This window comes from Rhinolophus sinicus, chromosome 4, assembly GCF_057876585.1.
Source record: "Rhinolophus sinicus isolate RSI-liver-muscle chromosome 4, RSI-T2T, whole genome shotgun sequence".
Lineage (NCBI taxonomy): Eukaryota > Metazoa > Chordata > Mammalia > Chiroptera > Rhinolophidae > Rhinolophus > Rhinolophus sinicus.
The window spans coordinates 78,316,742-78,338,528 of NC_142504.1; the positions used below are offsets into that span (position 1 = coordinate 78,316,742).

A 21,787-nucleotide genomic window follows, 5' to 3' on the forward strand; every position below is an offset into this window, starting at 1 on the left:
TAGAGAGTTAGGGCTTTATCCTGAGAGCAAAGGAGAGTAACGTGCTCACACTGGCATATTCAAAAGACCATTCTGTAGAAAATGGATTTGAGAGGGGACAGAGTGAACATGGGGGGACAATGTATTATTGCTGTGCATGCTGTCCAGCTGAAGGAGTTGTGACTGAGACTAGGTGACATATAATAGAAGAGAGAGTTAAGAAATGGTGGAATTACGATTTGATTGGCTGGGAAGAGTCAAGAATGACTCCTACTGGGTTTGTGGCTGGCTCAGCAAGGTGATTAGTGGTGAGAGAGAGAAAGGAGGAAAGAGAGTAGCATGAAGGACAGAGAGACTGGCTTGGCAGCAGGTGGGAGGCATGTAGATCATGAGTTCAGTTAGAGACATTCTGAATTTGAGTATCTGTGCATCACGCCACCAATAGCAATAAGATAATCAGATGTACAGACCTAGCCCTGAAAATACTGGAGGAAAACATTTGGGCTTCATGGACACACCTCACTTGGAGCCAACAGAATGACAGTGATTGTGAGGCAACGACTGGTGGGAGGAAGGGGACCTATGCAGGATACCGAAGAACTCCCAGCACTTAAATGGGAGGTAACGGGGGATGAGCCAGCACACGAGACTGAGACATCGTAGTAACTGAGGAAACAGATAGTGGAAAATGTCTGCATTTAAGTAAGACCCTACCTCTCTCCAAAAGGTAGCAGTCTTGTTTTCACATTATATTAAAGATTTATATCTTTTCGGTTTCCATTTTTACGTGCTAGTTATAGATTGCTATGAAACAAAACCACGATAATAGCTAGCATTTCTGGTGTCCTTGTTTATCAACCACTGTGTATGATGTTTAACGTGACTTGTAACATTTAACCATCATACCCATCCCAGGAGTTGGATTCTACAGCACTATTGTCCCTTTTAATTAAGGAGGCAGCTGGAGCTGAGAGCAGTCTGTAATTTGAGAGTGACTTGAGTTCCAGTGCTTAAGTTCTTCTTCTGTTGATTCTCCTGGTAATCTACGTTGTTTCCATGCTCTAGGATCGCTTCATCTCTCTAAATATAGAAGATGGCAGTCTCCTGGTGCGATACAAACTGAATTCAGAGCCACCACAAGAAAAAAAAGTTAAAGACCTCATAAACGACGGGGAAGATCATTTGGTATATCCTTTGAGCCTGCTTACTTGAATTGTTAAAGGTCTTTCGTCCTTTAAAATTAAGACAGTGCCCCAAACACTTTTCTGTTACCAGATAGATTTATAGTTATTAACTAAAGGACATGTGCTTTTAAAATATGAACATTTGGGCATGACATATATAATGACATATGTAAGTACAGAGGGTGCCAAAAAAAATATATACACATTTTAAGAAAGGAAAAAACTATATTAAAATTGTAATACTCAATATATACCTATAACAAAAGATGAATACAAGTCATGTGTATACACTTTTTTGGCACCCCTGGTATATGGCATATATAAAACATGATTAATTTCAAATGTAAACATTTTTATTAAAATATTTTAATATTATATTTTATACAAAAATGCCGCTGCTCAGAGTCTTCTACCGTGTATATAAATGAATCTGAAGGAAGACAGAAATATAATAGCTCTGAACCACTGTGAATGTGATTCTTTTATTTCCCATTGCTCGCTAACTCATCTGTCATTTATTGAAGATTCAAATCAACATTGGAAAAATCCAGGAACTTATGTTGATAAGAGTGAATTCTCAAAACGTTAAAATTGACGGTGAAATATTTGATTTCAACACATATTATCTGGGAGGAATTCCAATTTCAATCAGGGAAAGGTAAGATGATATGTATTTTTTTAAAAAAAGAAGCAGATTGCTTCTCTTTGTGGTTATGCTTGCTACTGATCAGTTTACCTTTTTAAACTCTAATGGCAAATAAACACAAAAAGTTAGCTTTTCAGTATTAATAGTGTTAGTCAACAGAGTAAAATAGGCTGTGAAGACTGGATAATGGGGGAGGGGGAGGGAACTGTGCACCACCCCCACTGTCATACTTGGGAGGAGAGAAACCACAAGGAACACAATGTTACCAATTAGAATGGAGGCCGAGGCCCTGGGGTCCTTAAAGGTAGTGAACATAGATGGTCCCATGCCTGACAAGCAGCTCTGGGCACTGAAAGCTGGGGTTGCTGCCTTCAGGAAGCAGCTCTAGAATAAAAGGCACATCTGTATTACCTGCCCTATTATCTTTTATTGAGCATGGAAAAGGCATACAAATGTTTCTCAGATTAATGAATACATGAATTAATTAAATTCATTTGAAAAGAAGTAAAACTTAATCTGAATGAGTAAAAAAAAACCATTTTGGGAATGTATTTAAAAGTAACTTTTCCATTTTGTTAATTTGTTGATATCCTCCAAAAAGGCTTTTAGATAGCTGACGATAATGTGCGAAAAGAAGATAACCCAGAGGGGTTAGGACCGCTTCATGACTAAGATAAGAGAGCTCCCAGAATGTTTGATTATCATTACTTTTATATGCGATCTAAGACTAGTTAACTCTTTTTCTAATTTATTAATCAGTTGGAAGGAGTACTAGATGTGATTTATAAAGTGTTGTGCAAAGGTTTCTTCCTTCTAGAATCCTTATGCATTTGAGCATCGGTCCATCCTTAGCAAGGAGGCACTAATCTTTGTTTTAAAGTTGTCAGGGTTGTCCCAAAAGACAAAAATGCAGGTGAGAAAGCTTAGCACTTTAATAGTGTTTGGAGTGACTGTCTTTTCTCCTTAGAGGCTTTGAACTGGGAAGGACCTTGTAGATCATGGTATGTAACCTCTGAATTTTACAGATGAAGAACTGAGAGCCAGAGAGTCCTGAAAACCCCTCCGACATGGGCCACTGGGAGGCTGGGTGGGCACAGAGGAATTTTATTGATAACCCATAGCTGAGCTCTGTAGGGGCAGCGAGCAATTCTTTCAAAGGAGGGAGGCCTTCTGACCCCTGGCGTAAATGGAAGGCCCTTACAGACAGTAAGTGCTTAAGCAATGTGGAGCAAAGCAAGCTAGTGTGATCTCTAAATGATACAGCTTTGACCAAGAGATTTGTGGGTGTTCTGTTTTCTCCTCTCACTGTAGTATACCTTCCGGGAATGGGGACCCAGATCTTATTTAAAATTATAGTCAGAAGTCACAATCTGTCAATCCCATCTGCCTCCCATGAGAGAAGAAAATCACCTCTGATAATGCCAGAGGGTCCCAAACCAACAAGAAATATTTCCTGAGGACCGATCTCATTGTGTCACGGGGTATAATAATAAGACATTAAAATAAAGATAATTTGAAAAGTAAGAACCAGTCAAGGATCTATTAGACATTTACTAAGTACTCAGTTCTGGGTTTAGGATTACATTTTGCTCTTACTGCTCTCTGAAATCAGCCTCCGGCAGGCTGGGACCTGTCTAAGCTTTTGTGAATGGATTGGCTCATGGTATGCACACACACCCCAGTGTACTGGCACATGAATACTGCAACTTAAACCCTTATGCAACCACATTCCTCTGGCAAGTGTGTTCAGACCCTGCAGACTGGAGTAGACTTGGAACTCGTGGACCTCAATGATCCAGAGTAACAAGAATGCCCCCAAAGAATCGTGGAGATAAATCTTCCATCTCTTAACATCTCTGCTGTAGATAACTGTTCTGTGGGAAAGAGCCATGATCGTTCCAAGTGCAGTGATCACACAAACTCTGTAAGCATAAGGCACAAGGGCTTCGAGTCACACTAGCTCGTGTGACACACTGACCCCTCAGATCCCAGTGCTGCCACTTTTCTGCCGCATGACCTTGAGGAAGTTAACCTCCGGCAGCCTCCTTGCTGCTACCCCTGTAACAGGCATAGTCACTGCCTCTGTCTTAGGGTGGCTGTGAGGATTCAGAGTAAAGGAGTTAGCGCAGTGCTTGGCCCATGGTTAGATAAGAAAATATCTCCCTCTGGTTATTGTGAGGAAAAAATAACCATGCCTTGCACAAAATAGGTGCTCTGTATTTGTTAGTGGCCTTTCTTTTCCCCTTTTCTTTTCTGCCACCTTTTTCCTTTGACCGATACTTTATGGAAAGAAGGACATCAGGAGATTTTGATGGGTCTAAAACATGTTGAAATGAAAGAGAGAATAGATCTAAATATATGTATAAATAGACAAGCTCCAGGAATTCATATGAACTTTTCTCCTTTTCTGAGGCAAAAAGCCGTCTTTATAAAGTAATTAAGCTCGTGCTGCAATGTCAGTAAGGATTCCTTTCTTCCTTTTCCTTTAATAAAATTTAATTTTATGCATATTACATGTAGCTAAACTGTTTATAATGAATTGAGTAAAAATGAATGCAGCCACCCTTCCATTTAGAAAAGTGAGCTGCCTTAAGGATTTATAATGAAATCAGCTTTGTGTTTTTCTTAGTACATCATTTGTTTAAGAAGCACAAATATTGGCCTGGACTTCAGTTGGTTCATGTAAGTTAATGTTTTATGTGAATTCAGCTCCAGACAGATCCAGAAGACAAATCAAAGGGGAAATGCCAAGGCAGCCACAGAGGAAGAGCTGCTTTAGAAATGGCTCTCATTGTAATGATTGTATTACTGTGGGGGTAGTTACCGAGCCTACCATCTCACATTGTGTCCGTGCTCTGGACCAAGCACCGCTGGAGTGTGTTACACATATTAACTCATTTAAACTCCCAACAGCCCTATGAAACAGATTAGAACATTCCCATTGTATAAATGAGGACACAGAGGCACAGAGAAGTTAGGTCACCTGCTCAGGCAGCACGGATAGGACTTGAACCCAGGCAGTCTGGCCCTGGAGCCTACAGCTGTAGAGCAGCACTGTGTCGCCTGTCAGAAACACTTCCTGGGTGTTCACAACTATGTGCCACGTATGGTTCCAAGTACTTCCTGCACATCAACTTATTTAGTCCTCATGATAACCCCTTGCCCAGATTGCACAGTTAGGAGGTGTAGGATACAGCATATGAGGCCCGACAGTGCTTTCCATTATTCCAGCCTGGCATCGGTTAAATACCAAGCCACATTTTTTATAATTGACTAGAACCCAAAAGTAACAGTTTGTTTCTTCTGAGTGTCCCATGGCTAACTTAAAAGTGGACACAAAAAAAAGAGCAAACAGTTTTCTAGAGCATTCCAGGCTCTAATAAATTACTCATTTATTAAGTTATTTATATATTTATTAATATTTATAGTATATTGATTTATTAATATACTTCCGACTTACCATGCGCTGCCATTATTCCAGGAGGGGTGGAAGAGCAATTGTAGATGCTGTGCTTATTCTATGTCTCTATATCTTTTGGGAACTCTAGCCAGTCTTCTGTCAACATTATTGTGTTCATTTTTAAAGGTGAGAATGCAGAATCACATAGAAAGGAAGTAAGTTTTCCCAGCGTCACAAAATAAGTAGCATTTTAGAAATCCCTTGAGAGCAGATAACCATAAAATATGTACTTGTTTATAGGTGAGAAGAAGTAGAAAGTGCAGTGTTTCAGCTGCAATTCTCAGGCAAGCCTGGTCTGGTACATCTCTTCCCTTTTTTGTATCCCCAATCAGGTTTAACATTTCTACACCTGCTTTTCGCGGCTGCATGAAAAATCTGAAGAAACCCAGTGGTGTTGTTAGGTTGAATGATACTGTGGGAGTAACAAAGAAGTGCTCAGAAGACTGGAAGGTAAGTGAAGAGTTCAAAACCTTGCAAGGGAGTGCTCCCCAACCAACCCATCTTTGGGTATTCATTAACACATCAACTTTGGACTTTCTTCTGGTAGCACACAGGGTTATTGTGAACTGGCTCCTGCACACACCCCACCTACTTGCAAAACCTCCTCAGGTTTGCATATTAAATTTGTAGGAAAGAAGGAATACCAACTACACACACACAGAAAAACTTCCAGGTGAATGATAAATTACTGTTCAGAAAAGCAAAGTCCCACTTTAATTTCTTCCCACATTAATCAGTTCAGGTGACGTGACATAGGATAAGATACCTGTATTCCAGCCATGAAATGATTACAATGCCAGTAATTTATTCTGTGTTTGCATTTCAGCTCGTACGATCTGCCTCATTCTCCAGGGGAGGACAATTGAGTTTCACCAATTTGGACTTGCCCAGACAATTCCAGGCCTCCTTTGGGTTTCAGACCTTTCAACCCAGTGGCATATTATTAAATTATCCAACACAGGTATGAAATAGTGCATGAATATTGCATGAACATGATTTAAACCTGAGTCAAAGTGTGATGTCAAAAACAATAGAAGGACTTTGAATGTAAACTAGTTGGACATTTTATCTGTCATCATCCAGTAAATGCCATTGGATATATCAACCATGGAAGTTATTCCCTATCGCAGGGTAGATGCTAAAGGAAATCAGGCTTAGACAGTACATGATAGTTCACAGAATTGAATTTGTGGGTATTCATGGCCTCATTGTCATTCTTTTTTTATTTATTTTTTGACTCAAGGTGAATTATAACTGTTGTAAGTAATAATGTAGCTTACAGTTTTAGATCTAAGAAAAAAATCAGAATATGTCCCCATTATTCCTTTTTGCTCCCATGAAAGATAGCGCTTCTTCTTTGGCAGCAGCTAGTTGGACAATATTTACATCTGGAGAAGGGGAGAAAAGAAGGGCCTTTGCTCTTTGTTCATGTACAACAGAGCCACAGAAATTCTCTTCAACAAGGAGGTACCCTCCATCACTTAAGAGGGTTTAGCTAGTGTGGTTCTATAGGCGTGGAATTCAGCTAATTCTAAGAAATCCCCTTGTGGGATGAGTGGGATTTTAATACAGAAGTAGCATTCTGTCATTCTTGGAATTGTTTCTTCAGAATTTCCAGCACAATAGACTCCTAGTATTTGTTGAAAGGAAGGACGGCAGCTGACTCTGATTATGTTGTATTAGAAGGCCTCTCCTCTTTTGATATCTTTGCTCATCAGCTTTTAGAGATCTATTTTCAAAAACTAGTGCTGAAATAAGTCAGATGGAGAAAGACAAATACCATATGATGTCACTTTTATGTGGAATCTAAAGAATAGAATAAATGAACAAACTAATCAGAAACAGTCTCAAAGACATAGAGGAAAAACTGAGGGTTGTTAGATGGGAGGGGGATGGGGATGAGGGAGAAGGTGAGGGGATTAGAAAGCACAATTGTTAATCACAAAATTGCCACAGGGATACGAAAGAGAGTTTGGGGAATATAATCAATAATATTGTAAAGATTTTGTAGGGTATCCAATGGATACTTGTCTTATTAGGGAGATCACTTCAGGGATACTGTAGATCCCTGACCACCATACACCGGAAGCTGAAGCTGACTAATATTGAATGTCAACTATAATTTAATATATATATATGGTCACAGGATGTGGAGTGCGGCATAGGGAATAGAGTCAATGGAATTGTAACAGCTGTATATGATGTCAGAGGGGTAGTAGATTGAGGGAGGGGGTTTATCACTTTGTGAGGGGTATAATTGTCTAAGTATTACATTGTTTTGTACCTGAAACTAATAATAAAAATAAATAAATAAATAAACCAGTGCTGAAGAAGCACCTGCTAACATTTAGATGTTGAGAGTGGCTTTTCCATCAAAACAGGATGTTTTGATGTATTCTTTTGACACCCAACACTTGTTTCCTCTGCCAAGGATAGGGACACTTAGTACACAGTATACAAAATGGTCAAAAGCAGATGGAAGAATTGGCTTAGCAGAAGATGAGATCAATCCTGGCAATGCAGGAATCCTAGAAATATCCTAGGAACATTGCTCTCAACTTCATAATGGGTTAGCTAAGAAATACTTATCAATTAGCATTTTTTAACCTAATACACACTGAATTTTGCCAACTAACAAATAAAGTCAACATAAAATGAAACTGACAATGGCTGCAACCACACACTGTAAAATTATTTTAGACTAAAAACTCACTGAAGAATTATACCTTGCGCAAAACCATAAAAATTGTGCTTGGTAGAAAAAATATCAGTAAAATGAAAATGACAACTGCTAAAACTATACATTTTTTATTAAGAATTGACCGAAAGAATCAAATCATCTTGCCAGAATTTATATCTGCAGAGTTTGACAGTGGAAAATTGAACTTCGTAGAAATTATGTTCAGAAAATTTAAAAACTTCATAATGACTGAAGAGAAGCTGTCATTGTTATAATCACATACGACAAATAAATTGGTGAATCAAGGCTTCGTTGTAAAGTTTATTGAGAAAAGAATTGATCTGATGAAAATAACTTCATCAGAAAGTGGAAATATAAAAATTTAGGAAGGGTTTAACTGTTTGATATAAGTGATGGAGAAATTAAAATGGTTTATGAATGTAGATTCATAAAATGCTTTTGATAAATTCATCACTGTTGAAATAATTTGCATAAGATTTTTATATGCATAAACACAGAGTGACAATATTTAAAATTAATCTTTTGATCAAAATAGCAAAGTCAACACATTTGGGTCAAAACATCCTGACTGTTTTACATGCGTACATAATTTTGATCATAAATTCACTATTGATACATTCGTAATCCTTAAATACCAATGAATTGTGTTGATGGATATATTCTATGATGTTTTCAGACAAGTAGCCTACAGGTCACGCTAGAAGATGGTCACATTGAACTCAGCAGCAGGCATAGCAGCAGCCCAATATTTAAATCTCCACAGACGTACATGGATGGTTTACTGCATTACGTATCTGTGATAAGTGACAACTCTGGGTGAGTGGAATGGCACTTCTGCCAGAGTTCTAACAATTTTATTTTATTTAGTTTAATGGAATTTTCTAGTATCTTTTCTTGTGAAATATTTGTCCTTGATGCTGATACTATTTTACTAGTAAGTCCTGGCCTTCTTCCTGCTTCTATATCATTTCCTCATTAAAAAGACAAACAAACAAACAAAAAGCCAGTCAACATTGGATGGATAAATTGTGGTATATTCAAAATAGGGGAATAAAATGGGGGGAATGAGAATGAAAGATCTACGTCTACATATGATACCATGGCTCCTTGGGTGCTGGGCAGTTCTTTATCTGGGTGCTGGTGATGTTGGTATATTCACATTGCAAACACTCATTTAGCTGTATAGTTGTGACATATGCACTTTCTGTATATATAGAATACTTTAATAAAAATACATGCAGAAAAAAATACATGAAAAAGTTTAAATGCTTACTTAAAAATAAGTCTAGTGTAACAAGTTATTTTATGTAAAGGACATTGAGTCTGAATTGAAGACAATAAGTTGACTACAAGGTGATAACCTTCTTTTTCACTCTTGTTTTGCTTTCCTCCTCTTTCAGACTCCAGCTTCTCATTGATGACCAGCCTCTGAAAAGTAACCAAAGGCTGCAAGACTTTTCAAATTCCCAGAAATCCTTGCGCCTGGGAGGGAGTGATTTTGAGGGTTGTATCAGCAATGTTTTTGTCCAGAGGTGCGTACCCTCTTCCGGGTGTGTGGCTGATCAGAACAGCCTGCTGATGCAGAGTGAGTGTCATTAGTTTGTTAGCAGAGTCAGATTACCACCAGCTTTCAAAAAATGACTTATTTGACACAATACACACGTTAAAAACAAACCTCCACCAACAACAACAACAAAAAATCACCTGGGCCCAGCCTTCCTTTGTAGGAGCTGCTTTGGCAGATAACCTTGGAAAAGGCCTAATTAAAATTAAGTTTCAGATTATGGCCCTGAAAAATATTCACACTGAAATGTTATTTCACTTTAATCAAGATTGCACAATTAGATTTCATCAGTTCTCCCAGTTTTCAAGGCCAAGGAATTGTGTGGACCACACTGCAGTGCTAGGAAACCAAACCACTGCAGCATTGAACGTGACTTTACATAGAGCAAGTAGAGCCTGGTGCTTGCATGAAAATGTTTCAATGTTCTTTCCTTTTAATACAAAATGATCATTTTTAGATAAAAAGCAAAACCTTCCCCAGGGCAGAGGGAGGACCCAGGACTGGTCATGAGCCTCAGGCAGCCTGTCAAGAGCTCGTGGGCTCCCCTTGTCCATCAAGACATAGACAACAACCAGGAGATAAAACAGATTTATCTGTGAGACTTTCTTACTCAAATACAGTGAGACAAATCCTTCCATAAACTAACTTCTGAGGTTTCCTTACGTGCACCATCATTCTAGATCATCGAGTGCCCTTGCTGCTCCTCTGTGCATATTTCATTTGTAAATGACACCCATTCCAAAGGAAGAACTGTAGTAGTCAGTCTTTGCCTCAGTCCTGGTCATACAAAAACAAAAGGAAAGGATAAAGAAGAAAGTTTTCTCAAGACCTCTGCTGGCAAGGCACAGCGCTGGGTGTTTTATGGAGTACAGGGGTGGGTACAGCACATCCTCTGTGAGCCTAATGACTCCTCAAGATAGATGGTACAGGCAGGAGAAGAAAGGTTACCCAGAAGCCATGACAGTAAGAATGAGTATTTTGGGAACAATCTCCCCCTGCCAACACATCTTTCTTAATGCGTCAGAGTTGGGCAGTGGCTTTCTTTTCTGCCCTCATTCCAGGTTACCAGAGCGTCCTACAGTCTTAGATTTGGCTACTAAGTCTACCAAGAGAGATGTGTCCCTGGGAAGCTGCAGCTTAAACAAACCACCTTTTCTAATGTTGCTTAAAGATCCTACAAGGTTGAACAAAGCCAAGACTTTCAATATCAACCAGGTAAGTGTCAGAACTTTATCCTGGCTTTTGCTTCTTGCCATCTCATGGGAGGTGTTGGAGAGAGGGTGGGAGGGGAGGGAGGGGTGTAGATGGCCTGGTGCCTTGGTGGTCAGTGCCTCCGGGAAGTGGGATTGGCAGGTCAATAGTTGGATTATCCCAAAATGTGAGAGTGGTTTTCTTTTTAGCTTTTATTTTGTATCTTGATGAAAATTTGGCAATTTTTGCAATTATGGAACAAATAGAACCTTGACTGAGGTTTACCAATTTCTGTAGCCGATGTTTCGCTCTTTTGACATTTCTGTTCTGTCTCCAGCAGGTACGTTGACTGTCTCTAGAACACAGGGACCATGCCCCTTCTCGTCCCCCTCTGTCCCACCTCTGTGACAGATACACACATGCACCTAGGCCCTGCTGAGACCAGTGTGGCTTGACCTTGACTGCACATGAGTAATACCTGGAGAGTTTTTAAAATCCCAGTGCTCAGGTTGCATCCCACTCAACTAAGTCAGATGCTCTTGAGGTGGATCTAGGTGGCAAAAGTAAAGCTCTCTGGCTGATTCTAACGTGCAGCTCTAAGAGAGGCTGAAAGGAAAGGAAATTCCTTGTTTGGAGGAGTAGAAGCATCTTAATGAATTGAACACAGGGTTAGGACTTAAAGAGTTCCTTGCTCTGCCTGAGGTCAACGGTGTGACCTCCCCATGTCCGAGGTTACAATTAATATGATTAATGGATAACACTGGGCGCTTCCAATGTGCCAGGCATCGTGAGCCTAATGCCTCCTCTAGATAGAAGGTACAGGCAGGAGATGAAAGGATTTTGTTACTAAATCCACAAGTAACCTTGTGAGAGAAGTACTATTACTAGCCACATCTTACAGAAAAGGATACTGTGGTTTAGAAAGGCAAGCACTTCCCTAAGCTCCCACAGACGGAAGGTGGAGTTGCAATTCAAACCCAGGCAGCCTGACTCCAGGCTCTGTGCTCTTAAGAGCAATGTGCTTCTGTTCAACACACTTTTCACTTAACGTCAACCACACACTGCTTGTCTGCCAATATTTCCCTGCTGTGCAAAGATTTGGGGGAGTTGAATAAATGGTACATAATAAGAAATGTTTTATGCTATTAAGAAGGAATATGCTGAATAAATCCCAAAGGGTTGTCATTTCACTGTTATGAAAAGAACATCTTTAGCCCTGCCCCATTGGGAAGGAAGTCATATATTCATTTTTTCACTGGAAGGCTGAAAGTTACAGAGAGACTAAATTAGCACAGCGATGGTGGAGACGGAGACGAGCAAATGGACTCAAAGCTATTTAGAAGATAGAATATACATGACTCATAATAATTGAATGTAGTGGCAAGGGAGAGGCAGGAGTTAATATAATTCTGAGGCATCCAGTCTGGGTTATTGACTAGATGATGGACATACCATCATGGAGAGAGGAAAAGGACAAGTATCTGGAGGGAAAGAGAATGAGTGGAGTTTGTGACATTGAGCGTCATGTGCCTGCAGGATATCCAGGTTTCAGCAGATAGGGAGGGAATGAAGCTATTGATGTGGGAGACAGTGAATACACTGAACTTAATTTCCCCCCTGTTCTGTGAAGCCCCCAGATTAGATGGACTAAGACATTAATTCTGCTTCCAAAAAGCCCAATAACAGAGACAAGGCAACAGAGCTTTGTGGTTAAGTACTGGACATTGGGGTCAGACTTCCTGGGTTTACATCAGGCATTATCACTTAATAGGTGTGTGACCTTGAATGCTTATATAACCTCTCTGTGGGTCTATCTCCTGCAACATAAATGAGGATATATCATAGTACTATTTCATGGTGTTGTGGGGGTTAAATGAGGTAATAAACACAAAACATGTAGAAAAGTGCCTGGAAAGTGGTACGCATCCAGTAAATATCAGCTATTATTATTTTTAAATTATTACTATTAAACACACTAGCAACAAAAGGGACCAAACAAGCTGAAGGAATGGTATAGCAGGAATTTTCCTGCCACAGAGATCAGGGGAATCCTTCTGGAGGAGGTGACACACGAACCATGTCTGGAGTATGGGTTGACTTTACACAAGCGAATAGTGTTGCTACATGAGCAGAAGCCCAAAGCTGGGAGTCAGGATGTGAGTGGAACTCGCAGGTATGAGACACTTGACGTGCATTCTCTCTGATCCTCACAAGTCTTCACACCGTCTCTTTCAGTTCTCAACATACCCCTCTAAGAACAGAATAAAATGCCAACTTTATAGGTCAGGAAACTGAGTCTCACAGAGGTTAAAAAAAAAAACCTTGCCCGAGAGCACCCTGTGAGCGAATGGTAGATTCAGAATTGAAGCTTAGGGCTGTAGAATCCCAAAGAATGTGCTCTTTCTGGGCACGTGTGCTCTTCACATTCACATGCTCTTCACATGTGGCCTCTGCAGGCTTAGGAAGCTTGGTGAGCACAGGAAATATGGTAGAGAAAGGGGAAGGTAAGTTTGGCATCACACTCCAACCAGACCAGGCAAGCCTTGGATGGCCTGATGTAATGTTGACATTTTTCTGTGGCTAACACGAAGCTTTTATTACAGAGTTTCAGATCCTAAGCTGCAGTAGAGTCCAGGTCTGGCTGTGATTTTAAGCAATTCCTTAACTTTCTGGTGATTGAACATCTCCACTCAGCAATGTATAAATATGTAATGTTTTAAATAACATATCAAATTTGCATTCTGAGCACCCTGTCTGGGAATTGGATTGGGGAGGAAAACCTGATCATGAAGGGCTGAATCTGTTGGGAAGCCTTTAGCTGTTCATTTCAGAAAAATCCACTGCAAAATGGTTTAACCAGTCAGAGGGTCTATAATATCACATTAACAGACATAGGTGGGGCTTGAGGCCTGGTGCGTCAGGACTGGGCTTGGTTTCCCCACCATCATTTTGGCTCCATTCTGCACAGTTGAGGGTGACATATCCTTAATACACAACACCCAACGCCAGAAGCACCAATCTGCCTGGCTTTCTCTATGAGAAGGAAATTGTTCTCAGAGGCCCCGCCCTGACTTCCCCTCAGGAATCATTGGCCAGGAGGGGTCACATGTTCATTCCTGAACCAATCCCTAGCAAGAGGAATTCCCACCATTCACTTTAAAGAATGGAGATCCCTCCTGGGTTCTGAGCCCCATGGGAAAGGCATGGACAGATCATTCAAATCTGGGCTTTGTAGCAGAGAAAAGCAGGGGAGGGATAAGGGCTGGCAAGTCTCAGTTTCTTCCAACAATTTTTCTAGTTATATTTCATATTTACTATGGTTGTTCTCTGCATTAAAACAGTCCTGGTCAAAAGTTCAAAGCATCATCCTGCTCAGGACATCAGGACAGACTTCTGTGCATGGGCCAGCTCTAATGAAAGTGGACACAGACTGTGGTTCCGCCCACACCTTCTGTATCTTGCTCTCTTGGTCCTTTCACTGCTTTGCTGCTAAAGCCGGAGTGAATGGCTGCAAGGGGAGGTGGTGAGGCAGTCCCATGTCCCACCAGCTGGCTGTGCAGGCCTCAGTGCTGCTGGCCAAATGCAGGCTCTCAAGGGCTACTGTGGTTCTAACCAAGCCCCGTGGTGGAGAGCAGCTCTAGATATCCACTGGTCCCAGGTGCAGCTCTGTCAGGAAAGACAACAGACTTGTATAGGTTGGGAGTAACATCCGTCCTCTCCAAGGATGAATTCATTTGTATTTAATTCCTCTCTTAGGATGAACAGTAAAAACTGAGCTAGGCAATTAGCAAGATAAGCCTTCTTCAGTCTTTCCCCTGAAAATTAACTGTCCTGATTTTTTGCTTCTTTCCCGTATAGCCACTGCAGGACACACCCATGGCCTCCCGAAGGAATGCAGAGCTATGGCAAGAGGCTCAATCTTGCCCATCACCTTCCCAGGCCCAAGCCAGTCACAGAGCCCTCAGGTTTGGAGACAGTCCCAGCAGCCACTTGCTATTCACGCTTCCCCAGGAGTTGCTGAAACCCAGGTATTATTTAATTTTCCTGCCCCCACCTCAACTCAGAACCTGACTCTGACTTTACTACAGGGCAGCCTAGCCAGCATGTCACCATGCACCTGTGACACTGGTGACCTGTCACTTTTGTGAACAGAGGTGCTAGCCTGCACAGGACACAGAGCATGATTGCCCAAGTAGGGCCCTCCCCACAGCTGGAATGCACACGTGAGTGTGCTGCTCAAAGGCTGAAACATTCTGCTCGGCTCTGACTTAGAATTGGCGGTGTTCTAAAAATAAGGCTGGTAGTTCTTTTCAAAGCTGCTATTTATTTCTATGATAAATCACCTTTCTTTTCCTGCGTTCTATCATCAGAGGAAAATCATTCTCTTAGGTAGGCTCAGTGCCAGATACATCATTTTTAGAGAATACATTTGGACGTTTTGTGCTGAAAAGTTGCATCTCTTTGGGGGAGGAAGGAATGAGCAGAGATAATAATTATGTCAGAAAAAAAAAGTAAAAAACCAAAGTTTGTCATTTTCACGTGATTTGAAGGAGACATAAATAAAAAAAAGTGCCAAAAGTTCCTTTATGACTTACCTATCTGTAGGAGCAGAATTTCCCAGGAGTCCAAAAGACCTGGCTTTCAGGCCCTGCTCAGCCATTTGCTGGCCGTGTGAGCTCAGGCCCTATGCCAGGTCAGGTTCTGCAGGATGCAGATGTCAGGATGGGATTCCATGTGCAGGAGATTTATTGTTCCTGTACAGAAAGGGGGAGGGGGCAAGAGCAGGCAAAGAGAGCTGTCAGCTGCGATAGGGCCCTGATGCCTTTGAATGGAAAGGGGAAGGAAGGAGGAACGGGTAGGGACGTCCTCAGACTGCAGTGTGGCTCTGAGAAAGGCAGGCTTTTTACTGCCACCTTTGAGTGTTAGTCCGTTAGTCTTTTCTGAAAGAAAGTTGCTTTAGGAAATGATTCTGGAGAGCAAATGTCAATTCTGATAACCAAACCCACATATGCAAAGCACTTTAATGCTATAGCAAGTTCTAATATCCTGCTTAAATTGGCTAACCCTCATTTTTCAAACCTCCGCACTAACACACAGATACAAGAGAAATACTGAGCAGTGTCACCATCTGCTTGGTTTAATTGAACAAATATAGATATCTTTCTCGTTTTGAAGAATGTTACCCTCAAGGAAACTTGCTAATCTGAAGAATTAAAGTGCATCGCAGTGTTTGCTCAGCCTCACAGTATTGAAAAGCAAAGAGAAGTAAGCAGTGCAATTTTTTTCCACTTCCTGATTCTGCCTCCAAATTTTCCATCTGACATTTAATTTAATTCATTAACTATTTCTTGAGGACCTAATGTGTTGTAGGCACTGGGGATACAGCTTTAAGTAGGATAGATCCAGTCCTGCCTTCTTTCTGGTGTGCACTTAGACATAAGCCACAAAGAATGGGTGATGACAGCTTATTAATTAATACCTATATCTCCTACCACCTTTGCCCACTGCACTTTTAAGCACACCTCCCGTGCACCTGAGTGGGGTGTGCCGTGAACAACTCAAGGAATGCAATGTCCATTGCTGCTTTCCCAGTGCCCACCACAGTGCCTTAGATATACTACACTCTTGTTAAATATTTGTGGAATGAACGAATAAGTAAAGGAATGGATGGATAGATGAATGAATTAAGTCTTCATAGAAAGTAAAGACTGTTTGGCCTGATGTGTATATGATATGTAACCATCACGCAAATAAATATTAACTTTCATTCTCTGCTTTTACTGCATGATGCTTGCCTAATTCCTGTTCCATCATAGGTAAGGTATTAAGGTCTGAGAAACATCAAGGTGGATGGGAGAAGGTGGATCTGTACTTCTGTGTCTCTGTGTTAAATGTGTCTTACAGGAAGAAAATGCTTATCTGATGCTTAAATCAAACCCTTATTATTCAAGTTATCCCCCAACATCTCTTCACAACTTCTCTTTGCATGTATACAATCAAATGTATAGTCACTGTTTAAAAAGTATAGGTGCCTAAGTGAAATAAGCCAGTCACAAAAATACAACTACTGTATGATTCCACTTATACAAGGTACCTAGAATAGTCAAATTCATAGAGACAGAAAGTAGAATGGTGGTTGCCAGGGCTGGGAGGAGGGGAATACAGAATTGTTTAATGGGTACAGAGTTTCAGTATTGCAAGATAAAGTGTTCTGGAGATGGGTTGCACAATAATGTGAATGTATTTAAACACTTTAAAATGGTTAAGATGCTAAGTTTTATGTTATGTGTATTTTACTGTAATTTTTTTAAATGTTGATTTATTTATTTTTTTTATTTTTTTAAATAAGGTATCTTTCTCCTTGCATGTGCTGGGACTTACACCACTAGCTAAGCTTGCTGAAGAACTTTCACATTATTCCCCAATGCTGTAGGGAATTATACAACAAAACTTTCAACAGCCAAAACATAATAACTTTTAAAAATTCCCAGAGAGACAGGTCATTTAATCAGTACATGCCTTTGTTTATTCATTTAAGTAATGGGGGTTGAGTGTTAGCTCCTCGCTCTCTCTCCCAGCTTCAGAGAGATTTCGAAAAACACTAAAAACCTCTATTTTTCTTCTTTGCCTATTGCTTCTTCTCTCCCACAGGTCACAGTTTGTCGTGGACATGCAGACAACATCCTCCAGAGGGCTTGTGTTTCACACAGGCATTAAGAACTCCTTTATGGCTCTATATCTTTCAAAAGGACGTCTGGTCTTTGCTTTGGGAGCAGAAGGGAAAAAACTGAGGCTCAAAAGCAAAGAAAAGTACAATGACGGGAAGTGGCACACGGTAAGCGCCGGGGCTGCGTTAGAAGCTCCAGTTGCTGCAGAATTCACTGTTGAGTAGCTGCAAACAGGAGTCTCAGCTTTCTTCTAGGTATGAAGGCACAGACACTGGGAGAGCCCTGTGGTTGGAGGCACTGAGCACCCCAATATCTCAGCACTAGAGATGGCTACATATGCCATGCCTGGATGTCATTTTAAATGCCAAGATGGGCTTTACTCACTTCTTCAGTCCCTTCCATGCCTCCTTGAGCTGCCTCACTCCATCTTTCCTATTCCCACCTCTGCTTCCTGGACCATTTTTCTCCTTCAAGACAATTTCCAGGTCTCCAGGAGCCTCTCTGAGCCTGGAATGCCTTCTCCATAACACAAGTGTAAAAGACCCCCATCTCTAGCACCCCAGCTCTTGCCTTCCTTCAGGCATCCCAGATTTAAAGAAATACAGTTTAAGGAAAGAAACGTCCTTTTTTTTTTTTGGTCTGATGAGGGAACTGGAACTCAGAAAACTTTAGTGATTTGACAAATTGTACTCAGTCAGCAAATATTTGATGAGCTGTCATCCTGGTGCAAATAAACAAAAAATTCCCAATATGTTTCAGATACTGGTAAGTGCTTTGAGAAAACACTAAAGCAAGATAAGGGAGTAACTGAGTAGAGAGACTCTTTTAGATAGGGTAGTGAAAAAGGCCTCCTCCAGGTGGTGACAATCACGTGAAGTTAGAGGGAGGGTGTTCCAGGCAGAGGGAACAGCAGGGACAAAGACGCCAAGGTAGAAATTAGCTGCGTGAACAAAACAGAAAAGATAAGAAATGGGATTTTAAAGCAAAACAGGACCCAGATCATTTAAGCTTTGAAGGCCAATATGACAATTTTAGATTTTATTCTCTGTCTCTGAAGCTTTTGGAGAGTCTAAGACTAAAAAAGGAGCATTGCATCAACAGATTTATATTTTCAAAACCCTATGTAGCTGCAGAGACTAAAAGAAGGTAAGAGAGAAGAAGTAGGTAGACCAGATGGATGCTACTGCTTTTGCTTCGAGAGGCCATAGTAGAAGTGGAGAGAAGTGGACTGCCCAGGATGTGTCCTGAAGGCAGATCCAGGCCTTGCTTGCATGTAGAGTGTGAGAAAAAGAGGAGTCAATATCAAGCCCTATGATTTTGAACCAGTTATTGTGTCGATGGTGGGACTTTTGCTGAGATGGAAAAGATGGGGTGGAGGTGGGTGTGGCTGGGAAAGGAGCAATTTAGAATTGGGGAGGAGCAGCAGTTCTGGCACGAATATCCTAGGGTTGAGCTGCCCATCAGACAAGCGAGCCCACATGTCAGTAAACAGTAGAGGCCAGAGGTCACCGCTAGGTGTATAAATTGGGGAGCCATTAGTAAATAGTCTCATAACCATGAGGTGGCAGAGTCCACAGTGGAGCTCAGGGATATTGACTTTTAACAAAAAGTTTAAAACACTCACTCCTCTCATTAGAAGAGGAGTAGCCACTGGTCCCTTGCTCAGGAGCCCTGCTTAAGGGAGCACATGACTTCTCCCTCCACTTGCTTCTGCACAAAGTATTCCTTCCCTTTGTTGCATGGGTATGTGTATATTTATGTTCTTTGACTCTTCAGTTTTTTATAAGTTTCCAAATCAATTGTATCTTTATTGGTTCACTTTTGAGTAACCGTTTTTTAGCTCACGCTGATCAATATCTAACATAATCTCACAAAATGATGACGATAATAATGACAACACTAGGGAGGAAAATCTCTGATTTTTTTTTTTTTAAAGCTACTTGAAGGGGCAGAAAAATATTTTTGAAAAAAATCTGTGACCACTAAATAAAATGTAGCACCAATTGTCAAAGGTAAGAATATGATTAATTTATTTTCTTTACTCTTAGGTGGCATTTGGGCAAGATGGAAAAAAGGGGCGCTTGGTTGTGGATGGTCTGAGGGCACAGGAGGGAAGTTTGCCTGGAAATTTCACCATTAGCCTCAGAGAACCAGTTTCACTGGGATCGTCTCCATCAGGAAAACCAAAGGTACATAGTTATGCTTCAGAGACAGATAAAAATAAGGCACTTTACAATATAAACACTATAATTATGTAAGACATTCAAGAATATCAAAATACTCTAAATGATGTTTAAATAATCTAATTAATACCCATAAGCCCCCAGAGAGGTAACCATTCCCCATTCCCAGCCCTTCATTTTAAAGGTGCAGCTTGAGACACAGGCCCTGAAGGAGTAACTCAGGGCTTCTCCGTGGCTTCATAAACATGAATCTCTTAGCTTTTTTTCCAGAGTATGCAAAACATAGGTTTTAGGTTGTAGGCGATTTTTTATTAAGGTAATGTTTCTCTGACTTTAGCAATTTGTGCCACCTTCTCCATCTCTGCCATATCAGTGAAACACTTACTTAATAGTTTGCTTTCAGTCAACTCACTATTTAGTTTAAATTTGTTTTTAAAGGATCTTTTTCCTCACATACATGGAAACCCAACATCCTTTACAACGTATAGTAGGTAACCATAAAAATAAATACATGAAAATAAAAGTGTTGAAAAGGTCTAGCTATATAGTGTGGCCTGCACACCCTTCATGTATAGAAAAAGGAACTTGACAAGTGATCGAGAGGTGTTTAAAACTAACACAAAACTAAAATTTATCCCTTGACCTACTCAGAAGCCTAGTGAGAGAATTGAAAAAGGAATAGCTTAATAACTGAATATGTATTTTAATGTTATTTGTTGTCTGAAATAAAATTTCTCAAGGACCAAACTTGGAAACACTTTGGGCTACGGGAAAGTCACAAGTCTGTCTGTCCCCAAGAAGGAGGGTTGTGTACCTGGATTTGTCAAGTTCAAAGGCTCTAAGGGGCCACAGGTCCAGGGCTGAGCTCTATAGTTTCGTCTCCCTCTCTCTTCTCCCGTGCTGCCAGAACACAGATTGCACCTGGGTCACTTGGGGTGGTTGTACCCATCCATCGTTCTTCTACCATATTTGCTTTTTTCTCCCACAAAGTGAAGTAAGATGGTCCTGTCGGCAGCTCAGGCCTAAGAACTGCCCTCCACCTCAATGCACTGTCAGATGCTCAGCCCCTCTAGCCCCTTTTCTCAAGGCTGGTGGCCCATTCTGGTGAGATGTTTGCTTGCAGTGGCAGAGGAAGGGCACAGACTCAAATCTGGGCCTGAAGATAGACATAATTAAAGCTGTTCGTTTCATCCGGCATGGATTCTCAGCGTTCCGGCCGATCTCACCTAGGCCACGGTGTCTCCACAGAGCTCAGCCTGGCCCACTTGCATTTTGCAATGGAATTTGGGCCAAAGCCCCAGCAAGTCATAAAGTATTGTTTTGCTTTACTCTATATAATAACACGTATATCATAAAAATATATAACATAAAATAGTGTATGTAACATCTATTATGTATATACTATAGAACATATTTATTGCTAAGGAGGATATTCAATGTTACTGTTTGCTTTTTCGCACCCTCTGTACCTATTATCCTCTCAGAGAAATCACAAGGTGGGGTAACTATTCAAGGCACAATTTTGATATTCTTTTGACTTGGATAAATCGCACTCTCATCCTAATATCTGGGAGAATCCGTAGCACCCCATTTACAACTTTCTTACAAGCCAAGTTTCTTTCTGCAGCCTTCCTTCAACCTGAGGGTGCAAACCATTGAATTACCCTCATTCCAATCCACTCAAAGGGCAGGCCACATACAATCAAAGCACGTCTGCCTCTGAATACCAAAACCTGCAATCTGCCTGTAGGGGTTCGGTGTTAGGTCATGACCCATCCTGGAGAGTCTGAGCTGGGTCTCAGCTACAGGGTCTTCATTCTATAAGATGGCAAATCTTAAGAAACTAAAATTTCCTAAGGAGCCAAATCAGTATTTTATCCTTGACACTGACACAACACACATCTCCAATATTACCATATTCTCTTAAAATTATCCTTTCTTGCCTCTGTCATATAGGATTCTAAGGTCTTAAAGGTGTTTATTCTAGAAGGGAGTTTAGGAATTTAATTCAGTAATTCTTTAACTTTTTTGAGAATTTCGTGAAAGTACAGTTCCTTTCCCCAGGGTAATACACATACAGATAATATCTGGTATGTAATTGAAGGGATCGCAGAACCCAGAAGCATATCCCTGGGCCCCAGGTGGGAGTTCCTGCTTCAGGTCAGCTTTAGGCAGGCACGGGTCTTCATGCAAGCCCACTGATGCTGTGCA

General features: G+C 40.9%; 1 protein-coding gene across 2 annotated transcripts in view; it reads left to right on the forward strand.

The window, feature by feature from the left end:
- LAMA3 (laminin subunit alpha 3) overlaps window positions 1-21,787 on the forward strand; it is a 264,040-nt gene that overhangs the window by 236,572 nt on the left and 5,681 nt on the right. For both annotated transcript variants that reach the window (XM_088797937.1, XM_088797938.1), the window contains 10 exons: window positions 1,045-1,164; window positions 1,688-1,821; window positions 5,602-5,719; window positions 6,096-6,230; window positions 8,647-8,786; window positions 9,371-9,502; window positions 10,596-10,749; window positions 14,584-14,753; window positions 17,377-17,560; window positions 19,442-19,582. In XM_088797937.1, the coding sequence (XP_088654063.1) occupies window positions 1,045-1,164; window positions 1,688-1,821; window positions 5,602-5,719; window positions 6,096-6,230; window positions 8,647-8,786; window positions 9,371-9,502; window positions 10,596-10,749; window positions 14,584-14,753; window positions 17,377-17,560; window positions 19,442-19,582 (1,428 nt within the window). The remainder of the gene's footprint in view (window positions 1-1,044; window positions 1,165-1,687; window positions 1,822-5,601; window positions 5,720-6,095; window positions 6,231-8,646; window positions 8,787-9,370; window positions 9,503-10,595; window positions 10,750-14,583; window positions 14,754-17,376; window positions 17,561-19,441; window positions 19,583-21,787) is intronic.